The sequence below is a fragment of the Sesamum indicum genome, linkage group LG3 (assembly GCF_000512975.1).
Source record: "Sesamum indicum cultivar Zhongzhi No. 13 linkage group LG3, S_indicum_v1.0, whole genome shotgun sequence".
Classification (NCBI taxonomy): domain Eukaryota; kingdom Viridiplantae; phylum Streptophyta; class Magnoliopsida; order Lamiales; family Pedaliaceae; genus Sesamum; species Sesamum indicum.
The window spans coordinates 12,041,009-12,059,426 of NC_026147.1; the positions used below are offsets into that span (position 1 = coordinate 12,041,009).

Here is an 18,418-nt window from a genome sequence, read left to right on the forward strand (position 1 = left end):
CTGGGGGGGGGGGGGGACAAAAGATATGACTGACAGGCAGGGAAGTGAATTAAATGAACTCGGTACAAAAAAATATATATGTCCTTGAAACTCTATAGATTGAAATAAAGAATCTTAAGCTATTTTCTTGAGTCCATACAAAAGCAAATGAGAAAACATAATTCCTCTCTTCTCCTTCCTCTTGAACAAAAGAAAGCCATGGAATAAGCACCATCGAGGATTAAAAGCTTTTTGCCCATTCAACTGATTCCTTCCTTTTCCGCTTAGATTCCTAATTTTCTAGTCGTGGGAAAATGTTGAATTCTAGTATTTCAATGTCTCACAAGGACAGGGATGTTCATGTTACACTTATTTCCATTGTAGATTCAGATGCATGCATACAATTATTTGAGAAAATTATGATTCAGTTAGCCTCAGATAAAGCTTCTAAGAAGCAGACCACTGTGTATATGGATTTCTTTCTATGAAAAGAAAACAAATCCAACATAGGGCTGTGTATATATACTTCAAACTACAGAAAATGAAACAAACCTCATATTTCTGAACCAGTGAAGCCCAAAGAGATTTACACTGTCCAGGACTTCTACCAATTCCATCCAACAATAAACTTGAAGATATCTCTTCCCAGAGAGCCATCCGCCCTTTGAGGACTTGGAATCTACTATGGAGTTTTCCCCGCAGTTTAATCAGCTTCCTGACCTCTTCAGGTTTCCACTTATTCCTTTTTGCAGTCTTGGAAGTTGTCTGTCGAGATTTTGGCAGGACAGAGTCTAGTTCGCTGCTTTCTTCTTTGGCCTTTTCCCGGTGGGCTGCTGCTGGAAGCAAATCACTGTCACCTTCTGACTGCTTGAGCCCTGATGGTGATATGAATGACTTCCAAAAATCATCTGATTCATCAACATTTGGAGCTTTATCTGGCAATTTGGAATTTGATACAATTACTTCCTCATGTTGAACTTGCTCCTCATAATCATGATCTATCATGAACAAAAACAAAGGAACAGTTTGGCAAGATTAAGCAGGTATTACAGAACACCAATGTTGATATTAAGATAGATCTACGAAGATGCTAAAATTCACTAGGGAAATCACAATAACTAGACACCACATGCCTGTTTCATGCCCAAAATCAATAAACTACAACACTGTGAAGAGAATGAAATTGGTCGTAAAGTTTGTTTTCCATAATTACAGTTTCTGTTTCCTGAAAATATTTATTTATTTTAGCGAAAAGAAACTTTTATTTTACTAATGTAATAAGACAATAAATCAACTTTGGTATCAGCCTAGGCACATTCCTGACTGAGACTACAGTGCAAGCCATTGAATACATGAAAAGACAAAAAAATTGAGTGTCAGTGGGGAAGAAGATAATTTAATTATTTACTGCAAATACAGTCCTTTGGTGCCTAAAACTAAAATTAAAAGGGAAGAAGTAAGCAATTAGAACAAACATCTACATTCTAGACTTACATCCGGCACCAAATAAGATAAAGCAAGGAACTATTGGACTTTCAGCAAATCATAAAATTCACAGTTCATTTTCAATTTCACCCCCCTACACAGTTACAAGAAAGTACAATCTGAAGGTTATGTGAAAAGATAAACCAGTCGAACCCCTTTCTAGTGCAATCAGCTGCAAACTATAACAAGGTGGAAATGATATTGTAGCTTCCCACGCTTGCTGAGAGCATAATTCACCAATACACAAGCAGAAAAGAATGCTTGGCTAATGAAATGTTCAGTTTGGATAATTCTATTCTACCTCTCATGCACATTGTAGTGCAGGAGGTCTGATACCAACTAGAACCTTCAACAGAGCCACCATTAGACCAGGGAATTCCAAGTGAACGATCTAAATCAGGGATGGGGTAGTTGAACTTCTGAAGCTATATTATGATGTAGTAAGCTGAGAGCTCCAATTCTGAATCTTTCATTTAAGCTATCATAAGAAGTCTAAGAACACTATCAATTTGTTCAAAATACAGATAACGACTTAGCAGGAACATCAAGAAATGTAAAACTATAAACAAATAGCAGCCAGATGGATATGCATAGAAAACTTTAATTCAAGCCTACTAGACGCTATATTATTAACTAATTGTGAAACATTTACCACCTATCACAAATACCAGCATACCAGAATCAAATAAGAAATCCAACTTGTTTCACAGCTCAAGTTTGGAAGGTCTTTTTAGTTCACATTTGATGTCAACAGTTTCATTTGCTACACTTCTTGCACAGAACTTAGGGCCCCACTACAGGTAGAAACCATCAACAAAAACTATTAATATTACATAAACAAGTAGAACAATCAATAAGAAATGACCACAATCTGTAGGAAGCAAACATCATTGCTATTTGAGAGTTTTATCCTCCCTACTGCATTGCATATGGTAATTCATGCTTGATACAACCAATTATTTTTCTGTGCTCGTATGTTTATGCACAGAGAGAAGCTCAAACAAACATAAAAATTCATAAACATTCACAAACAACCAAACACACTACGAGCAGTTGCCTTAAATAGGAATGTATGTGTGTGTGTGAATATATAGTGTGTAACTTCAAAATTTGCCAAGCAATGGTTAAAGCAGTATTTAGCAAGAAGGTTGTGCAACCTTCTAATTCCTGTGCTGTTGTATCTCGTTCAATTGCAAGACCGTTGCCATCTTCCAGTATATTAATTGGTAGTCTCGCTTTTTCATGTCCATCAACTGCCTTTCTCAATACCGACATCTCAGAACTAATGTGCGGCTTTCCCGATAGTTTTCTATTAATCTCATCAGCAAGAACTCCAGCCGGATTCTCAGTAGCAATAGCTATGACTTCTGGTCGTTTGCTACTGTACTTCCTTACCATTTTTCTCAAGACTTCAGCCACAGTTCTTTCCATGTGGGCCAAAGGGCAATTTACAGGACAGCTCGACAGTGCAGCATGTGCAGCTTTATGAAGTGCATCCAAAAGTTTTCCTTTATCAAGCCATAAGCATCGCGTAGTAATTCTTATTTTTCCTTTTAAAGCCTTCTCAACTGAACCATCTGCTGCTTGAGGGCGCAAAATTTCCATGCTGCAAGACAGAGGAAACACATCATGCAAGATCGAAGACAAGAAAGCAATATGTTTTAGATTTCTAGAAAACATACCTAACCACAATGATGCCGTCTGATGCAATTCTCATCCTCTCATCAACACAAAGTTCAGTTGCTGTGCCAAATGCTTTGTCACCATCACTGTACATCAACTGGGTGTTCAAATTTAATCAGCATGATATCACTTTAGCTAAACAACAATACAAAGGTCTCCAGGTGCCCTAATGTGGACATAGGGGAGAGAGAAGTGACACCGGAAGAGAGTTTCAGTAATAACCTGGAGATTCTCTTTACCCAGAGAAATGAAACCATTTGATAGAACTCTTCTGTTTCTTAAATGTGACACCCCTAGCATCTCTCCGTTCTTTATAACCTGAAATGGAAAAGAATGACTATTGTATGCCACAAAACGTTACAAACTGAAATACTAATATCTCAAGGCTTTCCATAAGGCCGCGATTTTTTCTGTTTTTGCATGGTCCAAGGGTACAAAAAAGTACAAAACCTAATAGCACAAAAAAAAATAAAATCATGTATTGCATATCTCTTCAATTTTAACTATACTTCCCATCACAGCAACTGGTTTTTCAGCCTCTGTGCATCTCCTTCCCTAATATCTTGGAACTAAATAATTGATCGAAACAAGCTCATATATAAGATCAGCATGGTTCCTTAATTTGTTAAACTTTTACGAGTGACTTCTAGGACTAGGACTAGTATGTCAGAATCAAATAATAAGATCACATTCGAGAGAAATTTGGTTGCACCATATTACAAATTTCTGCCGATTTTATTTACAGCAGCCACTAAGCCAGTGGTAGTTCTTGAGAATTAATCAAATTGTGTCAGTAAGAACCGTACAGACAGAAGGGATAAAAGAATTTGAACTAAAACTTATAGAGGGCAATGAAAAATCTGAACTGAAACTAATTACTTACTGCAGTATGCCGAATGCCAGTTGACTTCCCCAGCAACTCATGCTCTTTCAAGAATAAGAGTTCTCCATGAATAGGTAGGAAGTGTTGCGGCTTAACAATTTTTAGTACCTCGTCCTTCAAAAAACGAACAATGTGAAATTCCATCAAGGTTGTTTTTCAATTGATGGATTTAGGGCTAGGAATTTCAAATCCACAAATAAAAATCCGTTCAACTAGTTTGGAATATTTTATATTAGAAAAGAATTCAAATCCTTGATTCTGAACAACAATGTAATGGATTTTAAATCCATGTAACATGGAGTCATTTGAAATCTTTTCCGTAAATCCTTCCTTCAAATCAAAATCTTTTTAAATCCATGTAATATGGAGCTATTTGCAAATCAAAATCCTTCAATCCAAATGTAGCATAAAATAATTCAACATGGAACAGGGCATAACAGCATTACTTTATAAATCATGCAAACAACAGATAGTATCAGAAGATGAGATACTTATCCTAAAGCTATTCAAGTTTCCATGTGGCCAAAAAAGGATCCAGTTTTTTCCTAAACATATCTATTCATAATATGCAATAAAAGAGGACAGACAACCGAGACAGCAATGAAGAACACCCTTCGGACACAAAGGGTAAGGATAATACTTGAATTCCCATATAAGATATACATAAAAGATTTTACTGTTTTTATCAAGTGTAACAAATAATAGAGCAGCTCATTGCTTGATTAGAACAAAAACTAAGTCAAAAAAATTTGTGCAACATGTAAAAGGAAATGAGAATAGCTCTGTGCCTCATGCTGTCCACAACATTAGTACAACTAGACCCCCAAGGACTGGATTTTCAATGCTTCTTTCTAAACTTTGAACTCCAATATAAACAGAAAAACCTGTTGGACATCACCACTTAACAAAATAGTGCGTCCAAGAATTCTTCAAAAACTAATTCTCTTACCAGTTCTTCACGATGGGCATGACCAGATGTATGCAGCAGTTCATTCTTCCCCATCACTATCGTTGATCCAATTTCTGATACACGGTTTAGCATTTTCATGACTCTTGTCTCATTACCTGGGATTACCTACAATGTTGAACTTATAAGGAACTGAATATCTGTCGAAATCTGCTACAAACATGAACATCAAATATTCAATTAGGAAAGAAACAAGTTTTGAGAAATTTAAGCTTGACCCAAAACAAGTAAGAGGTTTGAAAAGTTATTATAACGACCTCATCAGTTTTATTTTATGAATTCCACTCCAAAATATGGATAGAGAAGGAGGGAATTTAAAGAACAAACAAGATTATAATCTGTGAGATCCATAACAAAAAAAAACATAGGTGATAATATAGAGTACAGTTGAATAATAAAACATCAAATCAATATGAAATAAAGAACTCAATGATTTCCTGGATTTCCATATCTTTTTTGTTCTTTATTGGGGATGTGAGAGGAGTTGCTTCTGAATTTAAGAAACCATATAATCTGAATATTGAGCTACCCACTGATTTTACAACAAAATCTGAGCAGTGAATGCACCAATGCAAAACCACATTTTCATATCTATTGTGTGCAACATTCCAATTTGACACAAAATTTCACCAACTTGGTTATACCTGATTCAGTTCTTCAGATTACATCAGTCAGTTATACTAAAGACTGGGACAAGTCGATATGCTAATTAAATTTAAAAAATGGAGAACAGAAGCTGCCAATACTGAAAAGATTGAACGTGGCTTTTAATTCACTTAATTTCCACATATATTTTTCTCAGATTGCCTAAGTTCGATACCCCAGTTGTAAGAGCTAAAATACATGTTTAAGTAACCATTGTGTGCTTTAATCAATCATTTAGCAAGCTCAAAAATAAATAGATTTTCCAAAATCATTTCATGAAACCATTAATTAAATATATTAAATCTACATAGAAACAATTTTTGGCCTAAAGATGAGCCTGAATAGAAGTAAAAAGTTATGAATCAATCAGAGTAAGTATCATGAAGAATATGTATCATATGTACTACAATCCAATGAAGTAAAATGCACGATAAAGTGGGTGCTTAGTACAATCAAATGCATTAGGAAAAAGAACATGTTTGTGAATTCTAATAACAAATGCCATAATTCCTGATATGTCATCAGATGTCATTGTACATCTTTGAACCTGTCAACATGCTCTTAGCATCCCTCCACAGCTGCTATTTGGATTAGCTTTAACAAGACATCTGAATATGTGGGCCAGCAAATTTTTCCTCAATAACAGCCAGGACTTTACAATAGAAATCACAATTTAACTTAGAAACTAAGATAACCGTAACAAACTTGACAGATAGTATTACATTTTGTTGTATATTTGATCCAAATGACATATTTGAATATGATTCCAAGCAAAACAAGAAAGAGAGTGTGCATACAATTATTAAACTACTAAAAGGATGATATTTTAAACTTAAACACTCCGCTTTAATGATACTTGAGTTGCAGCATAATTGAAGTCACTGAAGCCAACTAAAGCTTGAGCATCTAGCAAGTGCAGCAGTTTGCTTTCTTATGGAATTCAATTTATGCATAACCTATGCATCCAATGATATAATGTAGTTATCTTAACATAGTTAATTGTAAAATCCAGAAATCAGAAATTTTAGTATTAGGAGCTTTGCTACAAATTAATTGACTAGTGAAATTCATTACCTTTGCAGAATATAAAATCAGATCTTCTTTGTTCAGCTTGAGGGAATGACTACTTCCATATGATGCAAGATTCAGGGCAGCACGTGGTTCTGCCTGACAAAACAAAAGAAGGCTAATCAATGTTATAACTATCATTAGCAAAGAAGGCCAGTATAACCTACTTGAGAACCAGTGGTGACAATCAGCAAGTCCTTTGGTGCATAAGCATCGATATCTTCCACTTTCACCTGTAAAGAAAAGCTATATAAGGCAGTGTGCAAACATTGAGAACGAAGTGCACAAATACAGAGGAAACTTAAATATGAGTTAGGCTACAATCTGCCAATGATAAATTATTTGGTTGAGTGGAGGGCTACTAGATATCACTTTGTTATCTGAAACTGAAGGATTTAAGAGCAAGGATACAGCAGCATCCTTTTTGTTTTCTTTTTGAGATTGATAAATAACTACTTGAACACTTCACCAGACAGAAAAATGAGAACAAGAGAGTAGGAGACCAAAAACTATTACGAGGCGAGACTGTGTGTCCAAAGTTTTCACCAACCTAGTCAATCTAAAGAAAAATTCCAACTCCTTCTGAGTACAGTTTGGGTTAAGTATGTCAAAGGGATGTATAATGCATTAAAAGGCCACAAACATATTTGTAGTGATCAAATGAATAAGGGCTTCACTGTATGTATTTACCCAAACATTCATCACCAATTTCAAAGCTAAGATGTGAAAAGCGAAAAGATGTATTCAAACAAGAACCATAAACAGTGAGTTCTTTATGATCCTATATCAAGTAATAAAAACTCAAACAAAAATACATGACAAAGCAAATACATGCTGAACATTCTTGCTAAGATAATTTCCCCCATCATTAATAATTGCAATAATGCTCAAATGGTCATTTCTGATTAATCAGTGTCTCTACCAAACATGTCGAAGGTTAAATATAACATTGATATCCCATGCTTCATGCTTGAGATACAAATCTCACAAAAAACACTTGATGCACACAAATATTAATAAGGACATCCTTAATGACGCTTCAGTTACAGCTGAAAAAGAATTAAATCATTAGATATAAGATTAATTCTTAAATTCTTAGTAGATAAGATGTTAATTTTTAGATGGGAAGTTAATCACTAAGTTTTAAGTAGATAAGATGCTAATCAAACGCCACGAGCTCTTGACTTATTTTCTTTTCTAGGTTAGACCATTTGTGGAAAAGAAAATTATACGTACTAGCAACCAAAGCACACTCAATATGTGTGCACAATTAACGTTTTTGAAATATTTATCTAATTAAATAAAAAGGGGAGGGTGTGGGGAGTGGAGGAAGATAAAATGGACTATTGATTAAAATTGAAAAATAAGTTAACTTCAAATCTAGGTGAACAAAATTATTCATATAACTAATTAATCAAAATGTGAGTCGACTAAAATGCCCTTATAGTTATTTGTAAATGAAATAAGTATAAGGGCATTTTAGTCGACTCACATTTTGTGAGACCAAAAGTAACTACTCTAAAGGCCTGAACCTTAATAAATAGAAAAAGATGGATGCATGGTCTATTAAATCCTGCTTCAGAAATTAAAGGATCGACCAGGTTAAATGTTTTGAAGCCATTACCAGAGTTGAAGGATCAATCGGTGCTTTTCCATCTTTCCACGCAGCATCAAGGTATGTCCTCAAGGACATACCAACAAATACCTAAATCCAGATGGCTATGTCATCCATCTCTAAATTTCAATAATGAATTTATGAAGAAGACATCAAAAAGAATATGCATACCAACTTCCGGCCAGTCAAATCTGCTGCAGCTTTTACACTACCAAGCCGGTGAATATTTGAAGCAAATTGAGTAGTGATAACCCTTCCTTTGGCTGCCGAGATATGCCTTAATAACGAATCTGCCACAACTGTCTCACTTAGTGTTCTTCCCGGTGAAAGTACATTTGTTGAGTCGCTCATCATCTACAAATCAAGTCGGAAAGTAAGTGATGCATCTTTGGCTGAGGAATAATTCAGGACTGATTAGTATCCATAAGTATTATGATATCAGCAATGTTAATAGTCCACAACTAAAGTGGACATAAACTTGCAGGATGTTCCAGGAGAGTGGCATGGTTCATAATTATCGCTGCTGAAAAAACAGTTGGCATGGCATAGGTCTTTTTCTCCTTTAATACCTAGTTTACCCTCCGCTCCTGCAACTAGACTATGTCAGAACAGGATGTTATGGTCAGAGCCCAGCTCCAGGCAAACTCTTGGGAAATCATTCATCACTGGAATAGCAAAACCCCCAACACCAAAATATATTTTCTTCTTTTGTTATTCACCATTGTCCAAGGAGATTCAAGTTGCTTTTGACGCTTGCTAGAACCATCGAAAAATCATTTTTATCATCACGCATGACGCATTATCGATTAATGTAATCCTTGAAAAGCTCTGGAAAGGAAGAATAACAAAGAGTAGCTAATGCTAATATCAAATATTACTGTGAAGATCAAGAATTAGTAAATAGAAGTCAAGTTTGATTGCATAAGTGAACATATAAGTCCGGGAACTCGTAACTGCTAGGCTTCCCCAACAAGCTTGTGATTAATTCATGAGAAAGGTTATTAAAGCACAGTACAGAGCATCCAAGTCCAACTTGCATAGACTTCGTTCTCTCCTCCAGCAAGTCATGCACATCCATACATGCCCCGCACCAGAGGCACAGCTAGAAGGAACTTTAGGATGCACCAGATAAGATATGGATATTCGTTATAAATTTCTCTGTTTTAGTTATCCCCAAATCATTTCTATTACTCTGCAGAATTTGATGCTTCATTATGGAAGAACTAAAATCATGCAATTGTAGCTCCTAATATCATGTGTTGAAACTTTAATACTGCAATATCATGTGTTGATATATTCACCCCACTCTCAAATATATTAGAAGTCCAATTGTAATCATACCTCGTAATGAATGACATGTCTTATGGTGAGACATCACTAGGCAGCCAACATGTTCTCTTGAATTTAAACTACCGACTAAACCAGTCAACAAACCAAAACATAGAAACAAGAAAACTTCAAGTGAGCCTCTTAAGCTCTATTTCTACAAGGGATGGCACTCATGATAGACTAACTCATAACAAAACTGTTCATAGAAAATTGCTAGTAGGGAACTGCATATAATCCTCAACGGTTAGACAATATTCAAAAAGAAACATACAACATAATTCAGGAAAAACAACTATGACCATGTTCACCACAGAAAGGAGGTAAACACAGATATCAGCCTAATACCAACTATATAAGCCTAAATGCAACTGAACAATTATATGGGACTTAGATTGGTTCTTGGCTATGTAAACACACACCTTAAAAATCTATAGAACCCAAGTACACAAGGAAATGAATAATTTTTGCAGGAAAATCTCCTATATGTCTGTGTTCTCTATTGTAGCTCATGGTGTTGTTTCTTCAATTATTATGCTCGTAAAGCCTGGGGATGAAGAACCCAAGAACTAATGCTAGAACAACACTTCTCTTCAAACTAATCAAGCATCGCACAAATAACTCCACATAGCCTCATTCCAATATGTTTAGAGTTGGCTTCCACATACCATCATCATAAGTCCAAACTTTTTGTTAATTTGTTTAACTAAAGATAGTATGGAAATGGAGAAAAAAAACTAACACTATGTTTGGTTTCATTTTTAACTTGTTTTGGTGTGTTCTGTGGAGATAGAGCATAGTAGTCAGTGGCGCATGGGGCACAATGGTGCCAAGGGCTCCTGGAGCCATGGTGCACAGCGCAGGCGCGCCTTTTCAAAGGATGGCACAAATATAAGAAATAATCTATATATTTATATAATTAGTATTATTTTGATTAGATTAATGTATAAGGAGTTAAATAAGACATATAAAACAACAAATTGAACATAACAAAACTTCATATAATTAAATCATCCCAAAAGAAAAAAGCACTAAGAGAACGATTAAAGCATTCAAAGATTAATAAAATCACATCAATTTCAAAGATTCAATCGGCATAATTAGAGCTTGTACTGTTGTACACGCCAAAAATTAACTTAGGAAATTAGGGTTTATTAAGTTAATTTTTTTTAGGGTTTATATTTAGGAAATTCCTTTTATATTTAGGAAATTAGGGTTTATTAACTTTTTTTTTTAATTCATGGGCCTAGGCAGCCTAGCCAAAACGCAGGCCGCCCAGATCCTTTTCTTTCATCGCGCACCTGGCGCGCGCCTGGGCAGGCGCACATTATGGCGGCGCCATGCTGAAGGCGCGCGCCATTCGGCGTCATTGACTACTATGAGATAGAGAGAGAAAAATAAAGATAAATAAGTATGTGCTATAGATAGTGTGTATGTTTGGATTTTTTTTTTTTGAGATGGGCCAAAAATGAAACCAAACACTATATAAGGTTTGATCGCTCAAGTATATATCAGCATGTTTCATGGCTATAGTATTACTGCTCAGTCTCCTCTCAGACACATGCCTTAGTGTATCTCAGAGTTATCCTAGGGGTGGCAACGGGCCAGGTCTGGGTGGACCAGAGACCCACCGTGCCCCGGTCATTTTCAAACCCCACCCCCGCCCCGATAGAAAACCCACAAGGGCGGTCTAACCCGGTAGACCAAGTTATTTTAATTTTTATTTCTATTATTTATTTTGTAAATATATATAAAAAAATTAAAATATCAATTACAAATAAAATTGTTCATGGCCTAGCTCAAATATTCAAGGCCAAACAATAAATTGTCAAGTATAAATGAATTATTCATAAAAACAAACCAAACAATTTATAGCAATTATATATTACTAACAATTTCTTCATTTTTGTCCTCATTTTAAGTATTGTGAGATAATGTTTTAATTTATCAATTGTTGAACAAATACCTAACAATAAACAAATAAAATAAAATAATATTTTGTTAGTATTTATTAATACCAAAATAAAGTAAAATAAGATATATAAATAAGGTCCTTAAGGACCCGCCCCGGACCAGGCCGGATCCTAACACTTGGGACCCGCTACCCGCCGGGCTTGTAATTTTTTGGACCCGAATGGGGCGGATTCTACCGGATCCAAGTCCAATTGCCATCCCTAATTTCTCCATTGAAAGATAGCTTACATATACAAATATGGCAAACAAGTGACCATGTCAGAGTTTTAGATAAGTGAAGAGAGAAACACAAAAGACAAGACGAACATTTACGTGATTCGGTCATATGACCTACGTCCACGAGACAAAAGCCCAAAGAGCTAAATCATATTATTCTCTCTTAGTTTGATGATATAACCTTCACCTGTTTTATATAGGTGAATTACATATGCGTATAACATAAAATAAGGAAATATTTCCAAAATCAAACCATATAGATATCACGAGAATCACTATGTGAATCACTAAGATTTTATTGTGATTCTCTTGTGATTTTACAGTTATTTGGAGAATCAATTCATGATTCTCAACACTCCCCCTCAAATTGGACATGGAGATCTTGACAACTTGAACAACAAAGTCAAAACTTTTCTTTCAGTGTGACATGACGCCGAGAGAGGTCATCGGAGGTCAAGGCGTCGTCATGCCATGCACACACATCCGCAGTAGCATAAATAGAGACATCATGTCAAACGACCAGTTTTAGCTGCAAAACGCCAGTAGACAGGCACTTAACCTATAGAACAAGGTCGATCAGACACACAGACACACAAATTAGGTATAAGACAAATTAGGGTTTCAGGCGGCGGCGCTCTAGGGTTTCAAAAGGCAGCGAAGGTAGGGCAATGGCGGCGCATAGCTAGGGTTTCAAGTGGGGGGAGCGGCACACAACTAGGTTTTCAGGTGGTGGCACAGCTAGGGTTTCAAAAGGCAGCGCGCAAATAAGGCAGGGCCAGTCCTCTAAGGTTTTTAGCAGGCGCTCTCTCTCTCTCTTTTTTGTTTTTTTTTTTCTTTTGAGAAACCCGCTCTAATACCATGTCAGAGTTTTAGATAAGTGAAGAGATAAACACAAGACGAACATTTACGTGGTTCGGTCATATGACCTACATCCACGAGACAAATGCCCAAAGAGCTAAATCATATTATTCTCTCTTAGTTTAATGATATAACTCCACCTATTTATAGAAGTGAATTACATGTGTATATCTAAAAAATAAGGAAATATTTCCACAATCAAATCATATAGATATCACAAGAATCACTAAGATTTTTTGTGATTCTCTTGTGATTTTACAGTTATTTGGAGAATCAATTCATGATTTTCATAGACCATACTGGTAAACTTTGTGTTTAGTTAAGAACACACAGAAACTCTTTTTTTTTCTGCCAGTCAAAATATAATTTTCACCAAAAAAGGATCTATTTACATAAATACATATCAAGAGATGCATAAAAAATGTTGACTGAGTACTGAAGATTTTAACATTAAACAGGGATTGGAAAGACATATTCTATAGCTCACCAAAGTCACTCCTTCTTTCGAAAGTTCTTCCAGAGCCTCACGATCAAAAACTTTCCCATCCAGTGGTGACTCATCTATCTGTCAACTTACTTGTCAACAATGAAAATAGAAGCTAAAAGAAATAAGTAGATAAGCACCAAATACAAAGAGAAGCAAGAAAGTACCTTCCAGTCCCCTGTGTGGAAAATAGTACCATCAGCACACCGGAAAACCAACCCAGAACAATCTGGAATAGAATGCGTGACTCTAATGGGTTCAACTTCAAATGGACCAGCAACAAATCTCCGCCGAGTCTTAAACACCTTAAGTCTAGATGGAACAAAGATCCCAAACTCCTTTAAGCGCTTTTTGATAAGCTGTTTAACGGAAAAGAAAAAATATTCATGAGTATCCAAGTAAAATGTGCAATTTTGAATTATTCACAACTATCCAACTAACATCTGCAAATTTTTGCATCATTTGCACCGTTTAAATCTATTAATAGTTGCCACTGATCACTTGTTATCCATGACCTTTTCTGAGTCAATCAGCTAGGATGAGGGTTGATAAAAAGAAGATATTCCATAAGATTTTGTGCAACTGCACATAATAAGTTTCTATACTTTAAGGAGCATCCAAGAATTCAGAGATAGTCTTTTGGTTGATAGACTCGTGGAACTATTTGAATGTTAGAACACATGGTACTACATTAATCATGTCAACATTGAATAGAACGAATTCAAGGAATTTATAGAATGATAATCACAAACCTCCATCGTGAAGGATGAGGCAAATATTGGTGTGTGAGAATCCAGAGCCGGAATAACCTGCTCAAATGGGCATAACCAATGTAAACATTAATGCATAATTGGACAAAAAATTAACATGGTTATGAACTTTGACAAAAATAGGGAAGAACAAGAGCTCTCCCCATGTTCTTGCAAGTAAGCAAAGGAATTGAGAAAGTATTATAACAAAGACACATATATCACCAAGTCATATAGGTTTTCAATTTGTGTGGAGCGCCACCAAAAATCATAATATCAGATTCATTAGTCTTAAAATTTGCCTCAGCAACATGTTCATATACAAATCATGCAACATTAATATGCCATTATGCTTCATATTGAGAAATTATAACCAACGCAGAGGAAAATAGAAACCATATGCCAAGACAAAATTTCTCAATCCCATGCAAATGAAACAAAAATCAAGGTGGTAAAACTAGCAAATCATATCTACTCACTCAAAGCATCTTCAGAGATATTTAATAAATCCCCAATCATGCTTTAAGAATTTCTTCCTCGATTTCAAATAGCCAAATGCAGAAGAATTTGGAGTTCAAATCAATGATAAAAGAGAACTTTTTCACACTTTTATATAAGCAATCTTTCTGACATCCTTCCAGGACTTCAAACAAACAAACAAACCAAATGGATAATAATGAATACCATGAAGCTTGAAAATAGCCAGATTCATTTGCTTTGCTCGCTTCACATTGAAATTTGACGGGAAGGTAATTCTGATCTATATTTAATTTAAACATTACTGACTGGCGAGTCACCATGCAGAACCTGAACTAAATATAGATTATAAAGATGCATCTATACGCCGATAGGAAAAGTCAAAATGGGAGAACCAGAAATGTAAAGAAAAGAAAGCACAAAAGAATGGAGCAAAACACTATGAGTCTACCTGGACTTATTTCAGCTAGTATCTAAACTTCTCAATTATCTCCACAGATGAACTACATATCTGAATATCCGAGTTCATCATAAATTTCGCATGGTATCATCTGTCACTATCTTTTTGATGATGTGTTCTAAGAAGCAGAATTAGAAACTTTACCCAAGGCAACGCACCAATGTGGTCTTCATGCCCATGAGTAATAATAACTGCTTCAATTTTGTGGCTCCATTTCTTGATAAAAGTGGTATCAGGTATAATCTTCTGGACACCAAGTTCATCGTAGCTGAAAAATATATGTAAAGTATATCAAAATATTAACATTAGAAGATCGACAAACCAAAAGTTTCAACAAAAGGAAGAAAGAAAAGGAAGACAAGTGTGGCTGGCAGCACGAAGTTTCACTTTTGGCAGAAATATGCCGAAGATTCTTTCTTTACTAGCAGTTTTCATGACATGATAATAACAAAGTCTGCACCACTCATTTAAAACAACAGTGTTATGGAGCATAAAACCAAATGAACTTCCTCATAAAGCAGAGCTATCAGCTTCTAGCAATCCTGTGATACTGAATGTTTTATGATTAAATATAAAAACTTACTCTGGGAACATTACACCGGCATCGATCAAGATATAACGATCAAAATTCCCTACTAGCATGCAATTCATCCCAATTTCTCCTAAACCCCCAATTGGTAGTATGCGTAAAGGAGGCCCGTCAGAGCCTTCATAAAATTGCTCCATCTTGCGCTTAACAGAATCCTCCATACTCTTTCCAGCTCCTTCTGTTCTTCCAGACCTTCTGCGAGGCACTTTGGACCCACGCGAACCTTAAAAAACATATAAAGAACAAATCAAGCACCTACTTCAGAATAAGGTAGACTCAAAATACAACTAGAAAGTGACTTGGCCATAACAGGTAAAAATTCCCATACACGCGAGCCCTCAGGAAGGGTTAGGATATAAATACATCCTCTATTATAATGATTGAATCAAGCTTATATTTAAAAAAACAACTTTATAAGAAATAATCTATATTGAGAGATACTATGTCAGGATTTCTTTTGTATAATATACTACCTCTGATCTTCAAGAATGGGCATTTTTCTAAGTTCAACCAACTCTATTTTAATAAATACAATCTATTATAAACTTAGATATTTTAAGAAATATAATCTACATTGAGTCTATTTAACAACCCAGTATAGCTAAACATTTTGCCATTTGCCAACCCACCACTCAAATATAAACTACTCATAGAACAAATTCCCACTTTCTGAACCAGGAAGAAAATGACCCCTTATTTCAAAAACCAAGTAACAATCAAACAGATTAAACAATAAAACGACACAGACAAGATAGTGAATCAATTTGGTTCCTAAACGGTATTCAACTGTAACTTACACTACAAAAAGGCAGGAAAACTTTTAGAAAATCTATGCCCTTAGCAGCTATTCCATGCTAAAATATTCAGTAGTCCGTCCCCACTTTTCCTCATAAACTACAGAACGACACAACCAAAACGAAGAAATTTTAACAATAAACTACCAAGTAATCCCAATTGAATTGCTCTTACAATGTGTACATAATGGGTCCAGACTATCTTTATCCAACTCAACACGAAAACAGTACCAAACAAGCAAAGAGCCTCATACCCTTTACTGAAGGGGTAGATACACAACAGGAAATGAAGCGTTTTCTGGGCTTTGGCTGACACCAGAAGAGCTTGTGAGGACATACTGAAATTGCATTCAAAGCAGCCATCTTTAAACAATTCTTAGAAATATATAAACTTGTGCTTAGTATGCATATATATATATGACAATTGACTCTGCAAGAAAATCAAAAATGGGAGCTAAAATTCAAAACTATGAGAATAAATGTGCGTGATGTGAGTGTTTTCTTGCAGGGTTTTAGAGAGCAAGGGGGATAGCTGAGACTGAGAGAAGTGAGGGTAAAATATCTTTTGCTTATCACCAAAAAAAAAGGGATTAGATTTTAGGAGGGACCGTGCACGGAACATGAAGTAAAATACAAAACCGGCCTCTATCCTATACTAAAATTGCTAAAAGCCCCCTATTTTGAAGGGCTAAATGCAATTTACCCCATGATATTCAAAATGAGCAATTTACCCCCTTTAAAAAAAGAATAGCAATTTATCTTTTATGTTCTAAAAAATAAAACAAGAACACTCCTTATGTTGTCGCATGTCTTACATGCGCTTTTCTATATTTTTTTAAATATTTTTTTTATAAAACGACATTTGCATTATTTACAACTGTTGGATCTTATTTGAACATAAGATCGAAATTTGATTGACAAATCAACGGTCTAAATTTTACTTAATTCCAATCAACCGTATAAATTTAATTGTACATTTAAATAATATATATTTTATATAAATTTAATTCAAAATATATATGCAATATATTTATATATATAATTTCAATTATATATATATAGAGAGAGAGAGAAAGAAAGGGAGGGGGCTGGTGGCGATGACTGGGACGAGCAAATGGGGAGCAACCACATTGATGGGGACTGGGAAAGGGGGGCTACGGAGGGTGGGGGGGTGAGGGGAAAGAAGGTAGGTGGCAACAGCGGGACGAAAGGGGATTTGAGTTTGAATTTGTTATAATAAAATAATATATTTTATTATATATTACATATAATTATATATATTGATATGCATAAAAATAGGCTGGCCCAAAAAGGTTCAAGCTCAAAAAAAAAAAAGAAAGAAAGAGAGGTTCGTAACATTCTAGAAGGCCTAAGCCATGAGAAGCCCAAATCATGAAAGGCCCAAGTAGACTTGATAGGCGATCTTGGGAAGGGCACCCAGAAAATAGATTGGCAAAAGGAGGAGGTTGAAGGCATCCCCCTACTCAGACCATGATCAAAGCCCAATAAATATTCAGCCATGAAAGGCCCATAAATGTTGCAACCCACTCTTTCATATAGCATCTCATCAACCCTAAAGTCAGCATCCATATTGGACCATATCAGCCCTAGAAAAGACCCCCCTAGCAACTAAGACAACCCAAGAGAAAGGAAGCGTCCCGAAACCTAGGACTCTTAAAACTAGAAGGGACTCTTCGCAAAATAAGAGTCATCTCCCAAGCAAAAACGTGTTGCTATGAGCTAATCAGTTGAAGATAAGACCAAATCAAGTCTTATCCACATGTATTTATTCTAAGGATAAAGGAGGTTTGCAGAGTCCAAGCCTAAGGGGACGCCTCCTCTATATATACAGGTGCAGTCCCCCAATAGGGACACTTTGAGTCCTCCCACGGGATACTTTCAGTCCCCCCAATGGGGACATCCTCAAGAATTTAGAAAACCACTCTCTATTATTGCTTTAGCATTCGAATTGTACTCTGATCACAATTTCTTCTACAAATTTTTACTCGATTTCTCATCACGATTTATATTTAAGATTGTTTATTCCTAAATTCAATACTAACTTGGGTACCGGAGTACTAACATCTCTTTTGCAGGTCTTGCCTTCAAGATTTGCATTAGCTTCGGTCCAAGCTTTGAGCATAGTCCATATCAATTGGAACCTAT

At 35.6% G+C, this 18,418-nt stretch overlaps 1 protein-coding gene across 4 annotated transcripts in view; it reads right to left on the reverse strand.

Annotated features, from left to right (window-relative positions):
- LOC105158090 (ribonuclease J) overlaps window positions 1-16,821 on the reverse strand; it is an 18,354-nt gene extending 1,533 nt beyond the window's left edge. For 2 of the 4 annotated variants that reach the window (XR_847504.2, XM_011074722.2), the window contains exons 1-16: window positions 16,507-16,821; window positions 15,453-15,681; window positions 15,014-15,137; window positions 13,936-13,992; window positions 13,351-13,542; window positions 13,187-13,264; window positions 8,497-8,679; window positions 8,335-8,415; window positions 6,878-6,943; window positions 6,717-6,809; window positions 4,980-5,105; window positions 4,031-4,144; window positions 3,370-3,465; window positions 3,147-3,244; window positions 2,622-3,070; window positions 532-977 (exon numbers count right to left, since the gene is read on the reverse strand). Coding sequence is in view for 3 of the 4 variants with exons in the window: in XM_011074722.2 (XP_011073024.1) it covers window positions 532-977; window positions 2,622-3,070; window positions 3,147-3,244; window positions 3,370-3,465; window positions 4,031-4,144; window positions 4,980-5,105; window positions 6,717-6,809; window positions 6,878-6,943; window positions 8,335-8,415; window positions 8,497-8,679; window positions 13,187-13,264; window positions 13,351-13,542; window positions 13,936-13,992; window positions 15,014-15,137; window positions 15,453-15,681; window positions 16,507-16,615 (2,541 nt within the window). In the remaining variant the exon portion in view is untranslated. Of the gene's footprint in view, window positions 1-531; window positions 978-2,621; window positions 3,071-3,146; window positions 3,245-3,369; window positions 3,466-4,030; window positions 4,145-4,979; window positions 5,106-6,716; window positions 6,810-6,877; window positions 6,944-8,334; window positions 8,416-8,496; window positions 8,680-13,186; window positions 13,265-13,350; window positions 13,543-13,935; window positions 13,993-15,013; window positions 15,138-15,452; window positions 15,682-16,506 lie in introns of those variants that run through there. The other 2 variants (XM_011074724.2, XM_011074725.2) reach the window with 2 other exon arrangements.